At 40.5% G+C, this 18,703-nt stretch overlaps 2 protein-coding genes across 2 annotated transcripts in view; one reads left to right on the top strand and one right to left on the bottom strand.

Annotated features, from left to right (window-relative positions):
* Positions 1 to 1,237: 1,237 nt before the first annotated feature.
* On the bottom strand, positions 1,238 to 9,086 carry LOC143299521 (U8 snoRNA-decapping enzyme-like). Its single transcript, XM_076612784.1, has 5 exons — positions 8,876 to 9,086; positions 7,194 to 7,475; positions 5,380 to 5,490; positions 4,084 to 4,239; positions 1,238 to 2,679 (listed from the first exon to the last, which is right to left on the bottom strand). Exons 2-5 carry the CDS (start codon positions 7,398 to 7,400, stop codon positions 2,464 to 2,466), a joined length of 690 nt encoding a protein of 229 aa, XP_076468899.1. The 5' UTR covers positions 7,401 to 7,475; positions 8,876 to 9,086; the 3' UTR covers positions 1,238 to 2,463.
* Positions 9,087 to 9,359: 273 nt separating this feature from the next.
* Positions 9,360 to 18,703, top strand: part of LOC143299710 (formylglycine-generating enzyme-like) — a 30,508-nt gene continuing 21,164 nt past the window's right edge. Inside the window, exons 1-2 of the mRNA XM_076613084.1 lie at positions 9,360 to 9,853; positions 10,328 to 10,402. Coding sequence (XP_076469199.1) covers positions 9,434 to 9,853; positions 10,328 to 10,402 — 495 coding nt within the window. The 5' untranslated portion in view covers positions 9,360 to 9,433. The remainder of the gene's footprint in view (positions 9,854 to 10,327; positions 10,403 to 18,703) is intronic.

Raw genomic sequence — 18,703 nt, 5'->3', positions numbered from 1 at the left:
CCACCCCTCGACAAAAGACAAAACACTAGCTAAACTAACTAGCTAAAAACTAGAAGCTGACTCAATATAAACATAACTATAAATAATCAACAAAATTATTAAAGACTATCGTTAAAACTATCAAAAACTGCTATTTGTTGCTTCTCATATCTGGAACAACTTTCCTCATCATATCCATGCATCTGATTCTATTTCTGATTGTTGCTCTTCACTAAAAACTCATCTTTTGAAAGCCCCATCTATAAGCACTCTCAGCTTCCTTCTTCTCCAACACCCATGCATGTCAGCTCACTTTGGATGCATGCAGAGTGGGAGAGGGAGGGGCTACATATATGAAGATTATTATAATTATTATAACAGGACCCTTGGATTGAATGTCCAATATTCCAACCACTCACTACTTACTGTACAATGAAATATCACAAACCCAACAAAATAACAACATTATTATTCTGTCGTTTCAATTTTTGATTGGTCGACTATCTTGCAAGGATCTTGCAACCACAAAATGAATGAGGAGAAAAAAATCATGAAAAAATATATGTTATGAAATATGATGATGTAAGTTTATCACCACAATTAATCATCACAAACATAAGAATATTTTATCAAACCAATATATGTCAATATGAAACATATATTCATTACATCAGAATCTGTAACTGAGTTATTGTCCTTTTCTTCGTTTTTGTTTGATTTTCTGTTTTTGGATTCTTGCTTTTCATTTATATTTTTCCCAAGTTTAATAAAGTGTGTTATGATGAGGACAATTTCAAAACTATTGAATTTTAACTTTTCAAAGTCATTATGATGACAAGTACTAATCATAGTATTTTATCTAACTAAAATGTAAAATCAACAACACCTCAACAGGCCACAAATAAAATGAACCAGCCAAATAGAAAGAAGTCTAAAGGGAAAAGAAAAAACAAATGAAGAACCCAATTTAACAGTGTATATGAAACGACGCTCCCTCGGTGCTGACTTTTGAAATGTGTGCGATGAAGTTTTATGCCCACAGTCTACACGATCAATGACAAAGTGAAAGGCAAAACTGGTGGAGAGTAAAATACATCAAAGTTATTCATATCATTCTGCTTCTGCTTCTTCTTCGTTCGTGGGCTGCAACTCCCACGTTCACTCATATGTACACGACTGGGCTTTTACGCGTATGCTCGTTTTTTTTACCCTGCCACGTAGGCAGCCATACTCCGTTTTCAGGGGTACATTATTCTTGCACCTCATCACATGACATTAGCCAGCCATGATGACATGCATCAAAAGGAACCCACTCTCTTGTTGATTTGTGATGAACAAGAGAATATACTGAAGCCATATTGCTTTCTTTTTCTACTGATAAAATGACATGAAAGATTTGTTTGTCTACTTTACAAACATTTATCCATTTCATACAACAAATAATATCAACAGTGCACAAAATCATATCACAGTGCTTACTAAAACATCAAGGTTGATAGATATATTCACACAGGACTAGTTTGCAGCAATCAGAGACAGAGACCGTTCTGACGTATATCGCTCATTCAAATCTGTATTCGAGTGTGAAAAATATATCTCTGATATTGATATCTATTGTTTCAGGGTAGCACTGACCCAGCTGCGTCTTGGTGTTCTGCCAATTAACAACAATTTACATAGGTATAATGACTGTCCTACCAGCAGGAATTGTGTTGTCTGCTCTATCACATCGACAATGAGCACAATTTTCTGTTCTTTTCTTCACAATTTTCTTCACGCATATATTTAAAGCAAGTTTTCCAACAGATATCAGATCTTTGGCTAAATTCACTCACTATGCGTTCAACAGACGGAAATTATGGTTTAGCTAATAGCATTTCTCTCTCTCTCTCTCTTCAGAGCCTTGGCTATCCACAAAATGTCAATAATTTCACTCATATCAAATAGTTATTGTACTTTATGTGCCTTCTGCTGATGTGACGGCAAGTCTGTATGTGCATATAATGATTATGTGAAAAGGAATGCTGAGGGTTGGGTGGTGGGAAACCAAGGAAAGAGACAGGGATGGATACGAGTTGAGTGCTGAGTTAATTAATACTGGTATTAACCATCCATACTAACAGTTATAGTTTGTTGTCAAATTTTATCGGAAATATGTTTTGTGTGCATCTGTTATGATAGGGGCTGTTGGCCAAAGTCTTTAAAATCATTCAGTGTTCAGTACTAAAACAACAGAAATGAGGTGGTTCTGAAAGCACCAAGCTTATTACCCACAATAAAGGATACTCCTTTTCCCCTCAAATAATCTCCCATGAAACCATCCTGTGTCTACAGCAAATATTTCCGAAACATTTCTCTTCTGTATGCACATCAGACATCAGACTCTGACAGCCAGCCTTTTCCCTGAAATTATTTCCCACAAAAAGACCCTGTGTCCACGGCAAATAGTTCTAAAACATTTCTCTTCTGTATGCATATCAGATGTCAGACTTTACAGCCAGACTGCGCAGTCCTCGCTAAGTGCTGGTGGCATTTTGCGAGACTCGACTGGATTTCCTCCTGCGTCATTATCTTACAGTGAGACAGCCCTGTCAGCAGCTGGTGACGAGCGTTGCCGATGAACTGGTTGGCAAGGAATGCTGGGAAGCCCCTCAGACCGTCTGGCATGGTGTACAGCGGCACTCGTATACAACCCATGGTCTGCAAGCAGAAAAATCACAATGAGAAAAGTGGGAGGGGGGGGGGAGTTGTTTGGGGTTTTTTTTTGCTTTGAAAAAATGTAACTTTTTAGTTTGTTTTTCACACACACACACACACACACAGTCACTCACACATGCAAGCACACACACACACATGTGCACACATACATGTATACAGAGGAATTCTCTCAGAACAGATATGTATGTTTGCATGTCAGAATACATTAGGGGTCAACAGTTTACTTGTAAAGGGATTTGCAGCCATATGTTGTCATAATCTGAGGTTTGCTTTAAGTTTATCATCCATAACTTAGTTAACCATATAAACTATCCAATACTATTCTATCAAGAGGTTTTTTTCATATTACCGGTATTATTCATTGCAGTTGCTGTGAATAAGCAACTGAACTTTTATTTCTTTTTTTTTGTTGTAACTTTGTACTGTTCTTGGGAAGAAAGTTCACAACATTCTTTGTTTTTCTGGATTGTTTTTATCAGTTCAGCTTTAATAAGTCATATGTGTGAGCAGAGGGAATGGATGTTTATGCACATAAACAGGCATATATTACGTAAATGTGCCAGTGTGCGTGCATGTCTCTCTGTGTGTAAGTGCTTGTGCAAGTGTATGCTTTCTACAGTTTAACGTCTACACACTATAAGTGTTTTTAGACGGAAAGGAGTAAAGTAGTGGATAAAGGAAAGGGAATGCATGTAAATATTAGTGTAAAAAAGTGTTCATGTTATGTATCAAAGGAAAAGCATATTATAAGAAAAAATCTAAAGAGATTGTGGTGTGTACTGAATGAGGTGTCATGGGAAGGAGAATATGTACATGCATATCAACAAGTATTAACCTACAACAATGTAAATATATATATAACAACATTAATTATAATACATCAAAGGAGGATACCAACTGGACTGGAGTTAAAAATTTCTGAAAACATTCTAAGCAATGAATAATCATTCAAAATCTTTTCAGTGGCTAATGAAATATTGGAAGAAAAGTCATCAACTACATCTTTTGGAATTAACTGTCTTATGCTCGGACAATGAATGAGTAGATGGCTTACAGTTATTTGCTTACCGCATATACATTTTATATTTTTAGAAAATTTTGTACAAAAGGCATTTAAACAAAGTCTATACATTAGACTTGTAATTTGTCTTGAATGTGCTGCTGGTGTCGAAATTAGAAAATATTTGGGATTAGCTGCATTCTTTGTGTTTACACAACATTGATAATATTGATTATTTGAATCTATAAGCAAGTGCATGTGTTCATGTGTCTGTGTGTGTGCGCGCACGCACATGTGTGTTGGGTATGGGGTGGTGGTGGTGGAGATCAAACCTGCATTCATGCCTACGCACATGCACGCACACATGCCACCATTTCAACCAGTACCTCTACGCCAAACTCTGGCGCCGATAGCTGCCTCTGTTCCACCAGACAGAACTCCTCCTCCGTGATCTCCTTGACAAAGAAGTGCAGCACCAGCTTCTTCACCTGGTTCACCATCGTCTCCACATGATCGTCAGCAGTGAAGCTGTACTTGCTCACCTGACCCCAACCACCATCTCAACACCATCAACTCTCTCTCTCCTCAGAGAAAAAGGGGGGCATTACATTTTCTCACTAACTAAAGGAATAACCACAGGCTGAGTTGGTGCTGGAACAAACCCAGCATGAGATCTGTTATTTCTTTTCTTATTTTTCTCTATCTGTCTCTCTCTTTGAAATCTTGACACATTTTACTGAGTGAAAGCTTTTTGTTGTGAAATCCCGTTTCTGTGATCTGATTGCATTATCATCCAAAGTGTGTGCTTCAAGATCCTGTGACTGAAATAGGTATAGCCATCCATCTGTTTTTATCTCACAGCAGACCCTTTCAACTCTTTCCCCCTCCACCCCCTGTTCCTTTACTTATCTATGCCAGCTGTCCAACTCCCTTCAGACCCTTCCTTGTGTTGGCTGTGAATTACAATCACTGCTGCCTCATGTACATGGCCATGCTACACTTTGTTGCCAAGCCACAGCTAGCTGGCTGACTGAATGTGTAACTGTGAAGCCCTTTTTGTCATGAGACCAAAAAAAGTAGCTGACTGAAGTTCAAAATGTCTAACTGTGTGGCCATTTTGTTATAAGACCAATAAAATAGCTGACTGAATATCAAGATGTGTGACTGTGTTTCTGTTCTCTAATGAGACAACCACAGTAGCTGACCGAGGTCAAAAAGAGTAACTGTGTAGCTGTTCTGTTATGACACCTGTACAGTAGCTGACTGAAGATCAGAATGTGAAACTGTGTGACCGTTTTGTTGTGAGACCACTGTAGTAGCTCACTGAAGGTCAAAATCTGAAACTGTACCCATTTTGTCATGCGACATGACCTACTATAGCTGCTGACTGAGGGTCAAATTGTGTAACTGTGTAGCTGTTTTATCATGAGACCAGTATAGTAGCTGACTGAAGATCAAAATGTGTAACTGTATGCTCATGCTCATTTTGTTATGGAACTACTACAGCAGCTGATTGAAGGTCAAAATGTGTAACTGTTCAGCCATTTTGTCACGAGACCATAATAGCAGCTGACTGAAGATCAAAATGTGTTATACACATCTCATAACACTGTGATAAATGTCATCTATTTTAAAATCTTAAAGATAATGATGACAGTTTTTCCTTGAATTAAGACACATACCTCCAATCCAATCTCCTCCTCCATCTCACGGTTAAGTGCAGTCACCAGATCTTCACCACTGTCAACCAGACCTCCAGGGAATCCTATCACACCATCAAATCGCATCTGCATCTGAAACAGCGTGGGAAAGAGAATTCTTTATCAGCTGCATATATTAAAGCAGCGTTTGAACAGACACAGCATATATCAAGTTATCTAGCCATGATTAAAAAATCTGTTATTGTTCTCTTCTAGTTTTTGTGGTTATTGTGCCAGGCTACAATCTAAAATCTGTGATTTCATAACTTTTCATGGTACTGGGTATAACTTATAAGGTAAAAAAATCTGAATGATATATATAGATATTTTGTACTCGTTATTCTTTGTTTTTTCTCACAACATAACAGTGGAAGAAAACAAGTGCAGGTTACAACTTAACAACTCTTCTGTTATTTGAAAATAATGTTGCAAAGATCAGAAAGGAAAATGTAAACTGGAAACCTTTCAAAGACTGCAATTGGAGACCGTTTGAATTCTCTCTGTGGAAGAGAGCCAACTGAATGCCTGTTATGACTGCAATTTCATCCACTGTACATTCCTCACATACCCAGAGATGCCAACCCCTGTCAAGTGTTTGTAGGAACAACCAGGAAATTTGGTAGGAACATTCTGAATTTGGTAGGAACACTCGGACTCTGAGCCATATCAGCAAACAGGCACAGATGCTGTTTGACCGAGACGCAACTTAATTTAGCCATGTTCTCTCTTGTTTGGGCAAACAATTAAGCTGATTGGTCCACTCAATGCTGTTTCAATGTAAACATGCAAGTAATTAGCCGAACATCATCACGCAAGACCAAGGTTAGTAGTGACTGCCCTGGTCTCATGATTGATAGGTCTAGAGCGTCTGGGTAATGTTACGACAGGAAAGCACATGACCATGCCAAACAGTCAAATATGAACTCCTCAGAACAATTTTGACATTGGCATAACGTCGGAAGAAACTGCGAGCGATCAAGCGTAACAAAATACAGGGAAATCGTAACAGTTGGCATCTCTGTAGATCTTGGTGTTGGCAGTGAACCATCATCCCCTCTGGCAAGTGAGTGATCCAGAGACACCAATCATAGTTTAGTGGTGTTCTCAATCAGAGCAGGGAAAAGTCACGTTCCACTGACTTCCCCAAAGCAGCCCATGAAGTTCAGAATAAGAAAAAAAGAAGATAAAAAAAGAAATAATAGTATCAGAATACCTCGTTGAAGACAGCACAAAAAGTCATACACTACAATTTTTCGTACTTTGTGTGTGTGTGTGCTTGTGTGTGTGTGTATACATGCATAATGTGAACATACTCAGATTAAGTTTGGCAAATGGATGTATAATTGTATGTGTATATTTATGCAAAGTCTGTGCATCTGTGCACTTGTTTAATATCTATCCATCCATATATCTAATTACCTATTCTGTGTGTGTGCGCACATGTGTGTGTGTACTGATGTGCGTACACTCACTACAAGTTCACTTTCTTACATCTGTTTATGATGTGTGTTAGTACTTGTATACTGCATTATGATTATAAATTTAAAACTATCAGGTGCTAGCCTATTCACACTGTCATAGATGTGAAAGTGCGTGTGTATTTATCTCTGCATTGGCATGCTCTGACTGATGGAATGGGTGGGAATGGGAAGGGAGTCAGAAAGAAAGAGAGAGAGAGAGAAGGTGTCATAAAGCACCACTGTAAAAAACAAACAAACAAACAAAAAACCCCAAACAACACTATCAAATACAATCAAACAAAATCTTGACCGTTTCATTGATTAAATCTTACTCACCAGAATACAGGCTCGCACCGATAACTGCTCCCACACTACTCTGTTAGTTCTGGCAAATATCATGCCATGGCAGGCATGAATGTACTCAGTACCAAGAGACTTTGACTGGTGAAAAGTCATCTGTATATAGTCTTGTTTCTTGTCGCCAAGACGTCCACAGTATTCAAATTCCAAACACTCTCCTGTATTTACTTGTGATGTGGCCATGACTTGCAGATCTCTTCAGCCAAGGAAAGGCAAATTGTATCAAAAGAGGCCACAGGTGCCAAGCTGAGTGAAAGTCTGTTGACAACAAAGGTGTGGAAAAAATTATACCTTCTACAGTATTGGTAAATTGAAACAAAGCTGGCACTTACTGGATGCACAATGTACTTTAACAAAAAAACATGCAGCACAAAGGAAGAGAGAGAGAATCCGTGGACAACTGAAATCAGCAACAACCAAACAAAAAAACAAAACAAAAACAACAACAAACAAACAAAATGATATCACAAAATCTAGTTTTGAAAACAATTCAACAGCCCTATGTTATTCCAGTGAAAAGCTCTTAACCTGTTCATGCCAGAGAATTTGGTGTTGAAAAAGTCCTCTCCCCTTGCCAGGAAGATTCATTGGAAATGAATATACACAAAAATATTAGCAAACAAGAGAGAGGCAAGGCCTTCAAGACTCACTTGTGATAAATTAAGTCCCCTAGCATTAATTACAGAGTAATTTCCCTTTTTTGCTATCTGCACCAAAACGTTTGCAAAATAAATAAAAATTCCATGCTTAGCAAAAGAAGTTCCTGTTTGAACAAAAAAAATGATAATAATGACTCCTCTTGTTGTTGTGTCAGAATAAGAGGTCAAAGTGCCAAGTTTAGAGAATACAAAAAATATAAATATAACAGTAAATGCAGTTTGCATATAATTAGGCTTCTTTTTAAAAAAAAAATTTGTGCCCATCCCAGAGGTGAAATATTGTTTTAAACAAGATGACTGGAAAGAACTGAATTTTTCCTATTTTTATGCCAAATTTGGTGTCAACTGACAAAGTATTTTCAGAGAAAATGTCAATGTTAAAGTTTACCATGGACACACAGACACACGGACCCCCCCCCCTCCCCCCACTTCCCACACACACACACACACCCACAGACAACTGAACACCGGGTCAAAAATTATAAGTGATACAGGAATAAAGTAATTGTTTTTGTGAAGGAAAATGAACAAGGACTCTGAATCTGGCATTTTCCCCAATTATTTTTTATTTTTGATAACTGATCACAGATTTCAAATAAAGATAATATTTTTTTGTCCATATCTATTTCCAATTCCACATCAACAGAACAACATGAAAAACATTAAACAAAATACTGCTGGTAATGACATGCTTGATGTCAGGTTACACCTGTGGATGAAAATAAAATAGGTTATGAGTTCATGATTTTAACATTTGCAACTTTTGTGGTATGAAACTTAAAGTGAATTACCACATATTTTCATTCTGCACAACATCTAGGATCGCGAGTATCCATTCGTCCTACTCAGTTCTAATACGTCAATATTATATGATCATGCAAATCAAACTGGGAATCAGAAAGTCTCACAAGAACTGGCAGACAAATGATTAAAACACACAGACCCACGGTTATACTAACTCAATCAGAAACTACTGACGTGAAATGGAAAGAAACTCACCGAATCTGTGTGTGAAAGAAAACGAAACAAGGTCGCCGCCAAACAAAAGAAACCACCAGAAAGATACCGCATCAATTTTTCTTCGAGTAAAACAGTGCGCTCTGTGGTGTAGACCGTGATAAGTTTTGCGTTTGGTTTCTGTCACTATGATAACTGGGAAACGACAGGCCAATGTTGGTTGGAAAACTTGGATGACTTGTCAGATGACATGTCAATAAGGTAGCCGGTATGTGCGACAATACATCACAGTGCTGTGCCCTTGGGAGGATGTTGTATCACTTCTCTCTTTAATTTGTAAATATTTAAAAAAATGAAAAAGAAAGTCAGCGAAGACATTTTTGTTCCTACACTATCAATTCTAATTCCATAAGATTAAATTGTCACGCGACAGTTCGTCATTTTTAAAGAAAGTAACAAACACATCCATAGAAAAATAACAAACACAAACATAACTAATGGATCCTCCCTGTGCATCACCGACCACTCGTGATAGAAGTTTCAGCCTTCACACTGCTTGGTCTCAGTTGTTATCAAGCGGCCACGGGAAGAAGACAAACCATGACGCTCCTGACCACGCTTGGGCTGGTCTTTCTGATGACTGCATCCCTTGCATCAGAGGCTGAAAAACCCAAAGACACCGAGAAATGCGGCGTAGAGAGCAAAGAAAGTTGTGGATGTCAGCAGAGTCGGGACAAAGACAGCAAGAAGAAAGATGCAGACGAAACGGAAACGAAAGCAGACGACGCAAAAACCAAGTTTTATGTGGCAGAAAAAGGGGACACCCCGTATGCACGCACAAACCAAATGGTTCCGATTCCTGGCGGGATCTTCACTATGGGCACCGATGAACAAGTGTTTGTGGCCGATGGTGAGGGACCAGCAAGAAAAGTGAAAGTGGATCCATTTTACATGGACGTACACGAGGTGTCCAACGCCGAGTTTGAGCTGTTTGTCAACCAGACGGGGTATAAGACAGAGGTGAGAGAAACACATGTTCCTACATGCATGTGAACATTTAAACACACACACACACACACACACACACACACACCGAGCACACACATGTACGTGCATGAGGACACACAGTACAAAATTTAATGCACACACACACACACACACACTCACACACTCACTCACAAGCAGGAGAAAATGGCAACAGTTGACAACAAAACAGTAACACTAATGTAAGCAGAAACATTGTAAATGAGAACATGCATCATTTATTTACATTTTATTTGCTTTTCTGAGGGGTTGGGGTGTGATGGTAGTGGCTGCTTGTGGATCATCAAGTGACATTGGGGTGGGAGGGATTTGTAGTGGGTGGTCTTTGTGTGTGTGTGCATATGTGCATGTGTGTGTGTGTGTGTGTGTGTGCATGTATGTGTATGCTTGACATTTGTGATGTTCAACTTTATACAAATGATATAATATTTCACTGCTTTGCTTTTACAGGCTGAGTCGTTTGGCAATTCCTTTGTCATGGAAAATTACCTGAATGAAGAAGTCAAAGCGGAAATCACACAAATGGTTTGTTATTTATTAGCTCTGTGTATGTATGTATGTGTGTGTGTGTGTGTGTGTGTGTGTGTGTGTGTGTGTGTACTTTATGCATACGTGCATGTGGATATGTTTATGTAGTAAGCTTCTCATTTTTACTGCTGGTGTCTGTTATGAGTGTCCTGTATGCACACTCACAAATGCATGAGAGGGCTAGAGAGAGAGAGAGAGAGAAGCCTATAAGTATAATAGTATAAATTTAATAATTTCTAACATTTTTTTTTTTCCAAATCCATTAACTGAATTACTGAGACATAATACATATACACAGATTATCAGTATTGCACCATTATGAACCTGAGAGCAGACATGATATTCCCATTTCAATTCAATTAATGTTCCATCAACTGATTAAGGATTATATATATTGATATACAGCAATAGGAAACTACAGTGACAGAGCTGGGATACTGAACTGTAATCAGTGTTAAGACAAGTATTCTAAAATTTTGCAACTGTGATATTTCAAATAGAAATATAAAATTAATGAGGGTGCGTAGCTGAGGTATAACATGCTAAAGACACTGTCACATGTTCTGTGTTTGTGTGCTGTAGCTTCCTTTTTCTCTTGTATAATGTACAATTAATGGACTTTTACGTGTACGACTGTTTTACTCTGTCATGCTGTGTATGTTGTTTCCTTAACCCACTGAATGCCGACAAGGATATGGGAATCTTAAACATGCATATTTGACCTGCATATGTATTATTCAGTGAGTGAGTTCAGGTATTAGCATGTCTGCACAAATGTTGACCTGGGAGAAAAAAAAAAGAAAGAAAGAAAAAAAAAATCTCCACCCCCAACAGGCACCATGATGGAGATTCAAATCTATGGCCCTTAAATTTAAAGTCCAGCACTTTAAATTTTAATCATGCAGCTGCTGTGCTCATCACTATAGCATATACCCCCCCCCCCCCCCCCCCACCCCCCCCACCCCCCACCCCCCCAAAAAAAAGAAAAAGGGGGTTTGTCATTTAAACTGATTAAAGGATTTGTTCTGTGTTCTGTTTGGCTGATGATACTGTCCAGTGCCAAGATAACGTGACTGATATTGTTTATGTACACAAGGCACAGACACACACACCCACACATACTGAGTTATGCTCACTTTTCATCATGGAATGCATACATACAGTCTGGGAAGATCAGTGTAAATGGCACAGATGTTGCAGAATCAATAAGGCATTTATCCGACACCTCAACCCAAGCATAACAGTCATAAGAAGGTGAGCTGTATATTTAATATATATTCAAAGTGACATTGAGCTCTATGGATTTTTGTTGTTGTTGTTGTTGTTGGTTTTTTGGGTTATATATATATATATATATATATATATACATATGCATATATATATATATATATATATATATATATATATATATATATATATACATATGCATATATATATATATATATATACATATATACATATATATATATATATATCCTCCTCCTCCTCTCCCGTAGTCTGGGTTCAGACCGTTGGGGCACCGCTGCTGACCTGGCCACCACTCCTCTCCACTCTTCACGGTTTTCTGATTTCCTCAGGGCGTCACCGAGCGTCAAGCCTGTCCACCCCCGGATGTTGTCTTCCCATCTCTTCTTCTGCCGTCCTCTCCTTCTGCCTCCTTGTACGGTGCCTTGCAGGAACGTTTTGGCAAGACCAGATGATCGGGAGATGTGTCCATACCATCTAAGTTTGCGTTTTTTCACTATGGACAGAAGGTCTTCGTAGGGTCCAATACTTTGCTGGATTCTGTTCTTCACTTCCGTGTTAGTGATGTGGTCTCTGTAGGAGATGCCAAGTAGTCTACGAAAGCATCTCATCTCGACAGCTTGGATTCTTCTCTCGATGTCTGCAGTCAGGGTCCAAGTCTCGCAGGCGTAGAGCAATATTGATATAACCAGGGAACGCATCAGTCTGATTTTTGAGCTGAGAGCGATGTTTTTGTTGTTCCAGATGGTGTTCAGCTTGTTGAGTGCCGTTGTTGTTTGGGCAATTCTCGAGAGTACTTCTGGTTTAGATCCTTCATCTGACACGATTGCTCCCAGATATTTGAAGCTGTGGACTGTTTTAAGCTTTTCGTCGTTGACTTTGATGTCAATGCTGATGCCGTTGGTGTTGTTAGTCATCAGTTTGGTTTTCTCCGCACTGATTTGCATTCCATACGATGTGGAGGCTTTGTCTAGATGTTTGACCAGGCTTGCCAGTTCTTCTTCTTTTCCAGCCAGTCCATCAATGTCGTCGGCAAAACGTAGGTTTGTGATTGTTCTGCCGCCTATGCTGACTGTTCCTACATGCTCTTCCAGTGCGTCAGTCATTATTCTTTCTAAGAAGATGTTGAAGAGTGTTGGGGAGAGTAGACAGCCTTGTCTCACTCCGACTGTGGTTCTGAACCAGTCCCCGATGCTATTGTTGAGGTAGACGGCGCTGGTGGCTTTGTCATAGAGGTGCTGTATCAGTCTGATCAGGTTGGCGTTGATGTTGTACAGATTCATGGTAGCCCACAAAGCTGCATGCCAGACCCTGTCAAATGCCTTCTTAAAATCAATGAAGACATGGTAGAGGTCTTGTTGGTGTTGATGGTACCTCTCACATAGCAACCTCAAGTTGAAGATTTGTTCAGTTGTGCTCCTTCCTGGTCTGAAACCTGCCTGTTCTTCAGCAATGATGTTTTCTGCTTGTGGTTTCAGTCTGTTAAGCAGGATTTTCAACATGACTTTGCTGGGATGACTAATCAGGCTGATGGTGCGGTAGTTTTGACACTGCTGGAGATTGCCCTTTTTGGGAAGGGTGATGATCAGTGATTGTGTCCACGGTGTGGGCCATTCCCCTGTTTGCCAGATCTTGTTGCAGATTTTCAGTAGCACATCTATCATAACTTCACCCCCTGCTTGGACCAGTTCTGATGGGATGTTGTCCACTCCTGCCGATTTCCCTTTTTTCAGCGATGCTATTGCTGCCTCTATTTCTTCACGGAGTATGGGGTGATTACTGTTATCAGTGGCTGGTGGGACATTCAGTATTGCTGGATCACCTGTGGTCTGTATGTTGTATAGCTCTGAGCAGTATTCTGTCCATCGCTTTAGGATGTCTTGTTCTTCTGTTAGACATTTTCCATCCTTGGTCTGGATGTTGGACATAGTTCTACCTTGCCTTGTGTTGGTAAGTTCTTTCACAACTTGGTAGGCTTTCTTGCTGTTGTTTCTTGTCAGGTTTTCCTCTATGTCCTGGCATTTTCCTTCAATCCAATTCTCCCTTGCCTTCTTCATGCTTCTCTTGATTTCGGTGTTAACTGCTTTGTACTGTTTTGCCCCTTCTTCTTCATTCTTTTTCTTTTTCAGGTCTCTACGTTTGTCACACAGCTGTAGGATGTCGTCCGTGACCCAGGGCTTCTTTTTGATGCGTTGTTTTCCAAGAGTTGTTTGGGCTGTTTCAGTCACAGCTGCGTTGAAGTCGCTTACGAGTGTATCCAGGTCGGCGTCATCTGCATCGAGAGTGATGAGTGGCGCGAATTTCCCACCAATCATGGCTTGGAATGCCTCTTGTACTTCAGGATCTTTCAATTTTTCCAGGTCGAACTTCAGTCTTGAGAAGCTTTGTTTCCTTGTTTTCTTCAGTTGGAGTTTGAAGGTCATCATTACCAAGTCGTGGTCACTTGCAATGTCAGCTCCTGGGAAACTTCTTGTCTTGGCAATGTTCACGCTAGACTGGAAACGCTTCTTTACCATGATGTAGTCTATTTGGTTGTGGTGATCTCCTCCAGGGCTGTGCCATGTCCATCTTCTGGATGCTTTGTGTGGTCCAAATGTGTTTGTTATCTTCAGGTTGTTGAAGCAGGCAAATTCCAGGAGTCTCAAACCTCTTTCATTTGTAGCGTTGTTACCATATCGTCCACATGTGCCCTTCCAGGTGTTGTAGGAGTCTTCTCCGATCTTGGCGTTCCAGTCACCTTGTACTACTATGATGTCTTTCTTTGGTGTCTGATCAAGGGTTTCTTGTAGTTGTTCGTAGAACTCCTCAACTTCATAATCGCTGTGATCAGATGTTGGAGCATATGCTTGTATGATGGTGATGTTGAATGGGGATGCCCTCAGGCGGATGGTAGTGAGCCTGCTGGATATTGGTCGGCAGCCCATGACAGTATTAACAATGTCTTTGTGGATCAGGAACCCTACTCCATGTTCGTGTTTGTCCTCTCTACCACTGTAAAATAGTCTGTGGCCTTCAAGTGTGGGTATTTCACCGATGTTTTTCCATCGAGTTTCACAGAGTCCTAGGATGTGCCAGCGATATTTGTTCATTGCATGTGTCAGTTCTTCCAATTTTCCTGGCGTCCTTAGTGTTCTGACATTCCACGTGCCAATAGAGATGTTGTTCCTGGCCCGGAGCTTGTTGTTGTGTGGTCCACCAGTAGCACATTTGTCACCTCCACCCTGGTTTGCAATGGAAGGCGCGGTCCTTGTTGACCCGGGCGACGACCGAGCCGGTATGGGTTGAGTAGTGGTCGTCATTCATGCGGTGAGTCTTGGGCAGAAAAGCATGGCGGAGCCCATCCCTCTCCATGCTAGACTGGTCTAGCTGCGGCTTTCCTTGATTGGAGAGGCCGAGATCTAGTTTTGATATAGCGCCAGTTGCTCGCTCCCGTGCCGCGTCGGTTGAAACAACCTGCACCGTGTCCCCCTGAGGAAACACCCACATTAAATATATATATATATATATATATGTATATTCAGAGACAGTAAGCCATATATTGATATATTCAAAGAGACAATGAGTGAAAGGAAATCTTTTATATCCTCCTTTATGGTGGAACCATTATATGGTATTTTGTCATGGAAATCCAGCAAAGCTGCAGTCTACTGTGATAAAGAAAAGCGTTTAATCAATACTGTTTTCTTCTTCCTCCTCCTTATTCGCCTCCCATTAGATGAGCAGCCCAGTGTCCTCAATGAAGGCTGCCATCCATCACAGCTCCTCCAGGGTGATAAGGATGTTTTGAAGGATGTGGTCGGTTGTCATTGGTCCCTCACCACAAGGGCACTCTCCACTCTGTCCAATGCCAAATTTTGTGTGCATGTGGTGGAGTAGGCGGTTGTGTCCAGTCCTCAGGCGGAAGATCTTGACCTGTTCCCGTTGTTCCAGCAAATGGTATCTGTCTTCTGGTTTATATTTTGGTTGCTGGAGGTGCCACTTTATTCCTTGCTGTGCCTTGATGATTGTCTTAATTTCACTGTATGACACCAGTTTGTTGGCCTGCTCCTTCTGTGCACTGTCTTTTGCTAGAATGTCCGCTTTTTCATTGCCTCTGATGCCACAGTGTGCTGGTACCCATTGTATCACCACTTTCTCCACTCTGGCACTCAGGGCAACAAGGGCTGAAGTGAGATGGTTCTGTTCTTTGCAGCGGGAGTTCTTGAGGGCTTGGAGTATGGAGAGAGCGTCTGAGAACACCACCACCTGCCCTGTTGTTCTTGTGGAGTTCTGCGAGACTGTTGTGGCTGCCTCACAGAGGGCTTCTCGCTCAGCTCGGAAGTTGGTGGAGTATTTTCCTGTTGGGATTGCAATTTCTTCATCTCCATCTTTGTATCGGAGGAAGATTCCAGCTCCACCATCCCTTGTTGCTTCTGTGGCGGAGCCATCTGTAAAGAAATACTGTTTCAGCCACCCCCTGTGGCGCAGTGGTTAGAGTCGTAAACGGAGTAGGAAGAAGTCATTGGTGCAGCTATGGAAGTCTTGCGTCACCAACCAACACTGCAGGTATCTGTGTCTCTTGGGTCTGGCTGATGTCAGCATGGATTATGATATATAGTACAGTGTATAGTGTATCCTTGTAAGTAACAATAACAATGCACCAAACCTGAATGGATTTCCACAGTCCATGACAAGATTGTCATTGTTCATCATTAGATAAATACACAGAGGAATTGATAACGATAATATTATAAGAAGATGAAGAAGAGAAGAAGAAAAAGAAGAAGAAGAATGGATATATTTACACATAAGTATCCAGAAAACTTCTCAAAGAAGCTTTATATGATTTTTAAGATGTTGCCCAAAATTTTGGGGCACTCATGTCATCCTCATACAATGAGCTCATTTTTTTTAGATCCCCCTCACTCCCACACAGCCTCTCACTTCCATGCGTGTGGTGAATTTGTGTAAATGCCTTTTGTGTTTTCAGATTTATGGGGACTGTTGTTGGATTGATGTGGCACTCACTTGGTCTGGCTCTGTTACTAAGCAGCTTTTGTTGTTAGTAAATTGGTCACATCATACACAGTCTATCAATGGTCTGTCTATCTATCTATCTATATAATCTAGACAGGTACCATTGAACACCACTGAAGTGATTCATCAGCAGTGTAGGGTCTTCTCTGGTGTCTGGCTGCAAGGCAACCCAGCACTGATAGCTCCCATGGGAGACTGTTAGAGTTAGATCTGTAACAGCTTGAGCCCAGATTTGACTGTGTATACTGTGTATGCATTTATATAAATATCACATTTTATCAAGGAGATTCCAGATGGGTGGAAAGGGGGAAAAAAAAAAGAGTCATATAACTGAACCCAACATCCGTCTGAATATCAGAGTGGAGATACGTTGCGACCCCACCTGCTCCAAACCAGAGGTGTATGGGCCACATGATCCCTTGTAATGATGGAGAAACGCACTGTTGAGTGTTTGCTGTCCACTTGATGGATGCAGCTTTTATTTTAGTGTGCTGCTCAGATTTCCTGATGGACCCCACAGCTGTCAGCATCTCTCGGGCCTGGTTTATTTCAGGGTAAAAGATATACATATTATATTGGCAATTTGAACGGTAGAGTGCAAAACAAAAGACATATATGACAATTTGGAACTGTAGATTGCAAAATGAAAAATATGTATACATATTTATATGGCAGTTTGGAAACATAGAGTGCGACAACCATGCTCTCTCTTACTGAACTTTAAAACATCCATGTGCTCAGCTTTTATTTTCATGTCTGTAGTGAGCCTGCGTCAAGGTCTTAGGCTCAACAGGTTCACTGTGGTGAGCCTGTGTCAAGGTCTCAGGTTCCACAGGTTCACTGTGGTGAGTCTGTTCAAGGTGTCAGGCCATATCAGGACTGTCAAACCATGCAAATGCTCAACTACGTCAACACAAAACTGTCACAACAACAACAACAACAAAAACAAAACACTAAGACATACCCACAAAACACAGTTCATGACACAGTATCCCAAGCATCTAGCTCCTTAGGCAAATAAGATCAGGCCATGTTGAGGATGCCAGCCATTCTGCTTAACTCATTATCCCCAGATTACAATAGATCTTAAAAAAGGAAAAAACAATACTTAAAAGCGAAACAAAAAATATTTTTAAAAGGCCATATAGGCAAAGAACACTGCAGATTGGGAAGCTAGTGCCCATCCCAGTGTTCACATAGATCTACCTAATCGCCAGAGCAAAATAGCACAGTTAGTATATCATAGACGGCGGAAAAGAGAAAAAAGTGTCAAGGCTTGCTTGAAAATAGAAAGGGGAATGGACTGGGAAGGCAGAAAAAGAAGACTACAGTGAAGAAAGAAAAAAGGCAGAAACAAAGAGAGTGATAGAAAAGAGGAAATTTCTCATAATCCATACACTTTTTGATAGTTCTTAGTGGTCAGCAGTGGTCAGTAGTGGCTCGGGGTCAGAACCAATTAAAAGGTTCTAATATTGCTTGAAAGAGTTCACATAATCCAGTAAACTGATAATGGAAATTGCACATTTTGGTTTTGAAATCAACACACAGACACAGCGAAATTTATCACATCCCCCCCTTTTTTTTTTCCAGTTAACTAATTGCTAGTCTTATGTTTTAAAAAATAATCTTTCCACACATTGGATAAGTCGACTTTCTGTCAGAAGATGTTGACATATCATAAGTGTGGATAAATTGGCCATCACATAAGTCCGACTGTTTTGGGGGGTCCCTAGGGGGTCGACTTATCCAGACCCTCGCAGATTCTGTATCGGCAGATGAGCGTCTCAACCGTGGGACCTGTCTAACATTACACTGATAGGTACCATCAGAATACAGACACGTTGAGATGGGGCAGCTAAAATATGAGTGTTTATGTTGGGTGCCTGTGATTTGAACTGAACAGTATTTTGGACTGCAAGCTGGGTGCTCAGGAGAGCATTGGGCCCTGTGAACACCTTCCCATGCCAAACCCCAGACACAGTGTATATGAAATGGATGTGCCAATGGCCGTAAAAAAGCAGTGGGATCTAACCTGAG

Source organism: Babylonia areolata, chromosome 25, assembly GCF_041734735.1.
Source record: "Babylonia areolata isolate BAREFJ2019XMU chromosome 25, ASM4173473v1, whole genome shotgun sequence".
Lineage (NCBI taxonomy): Eukaryota > Metazoa > Mollusca > Gastropoda > Neogastropoda > Buccinidae > Babylonia > Babylonia areolata.
Note: the sequence above shows the minus strand (reverse complement) of the source record. Positions and strands in the feature narration are given on the sequence as shown.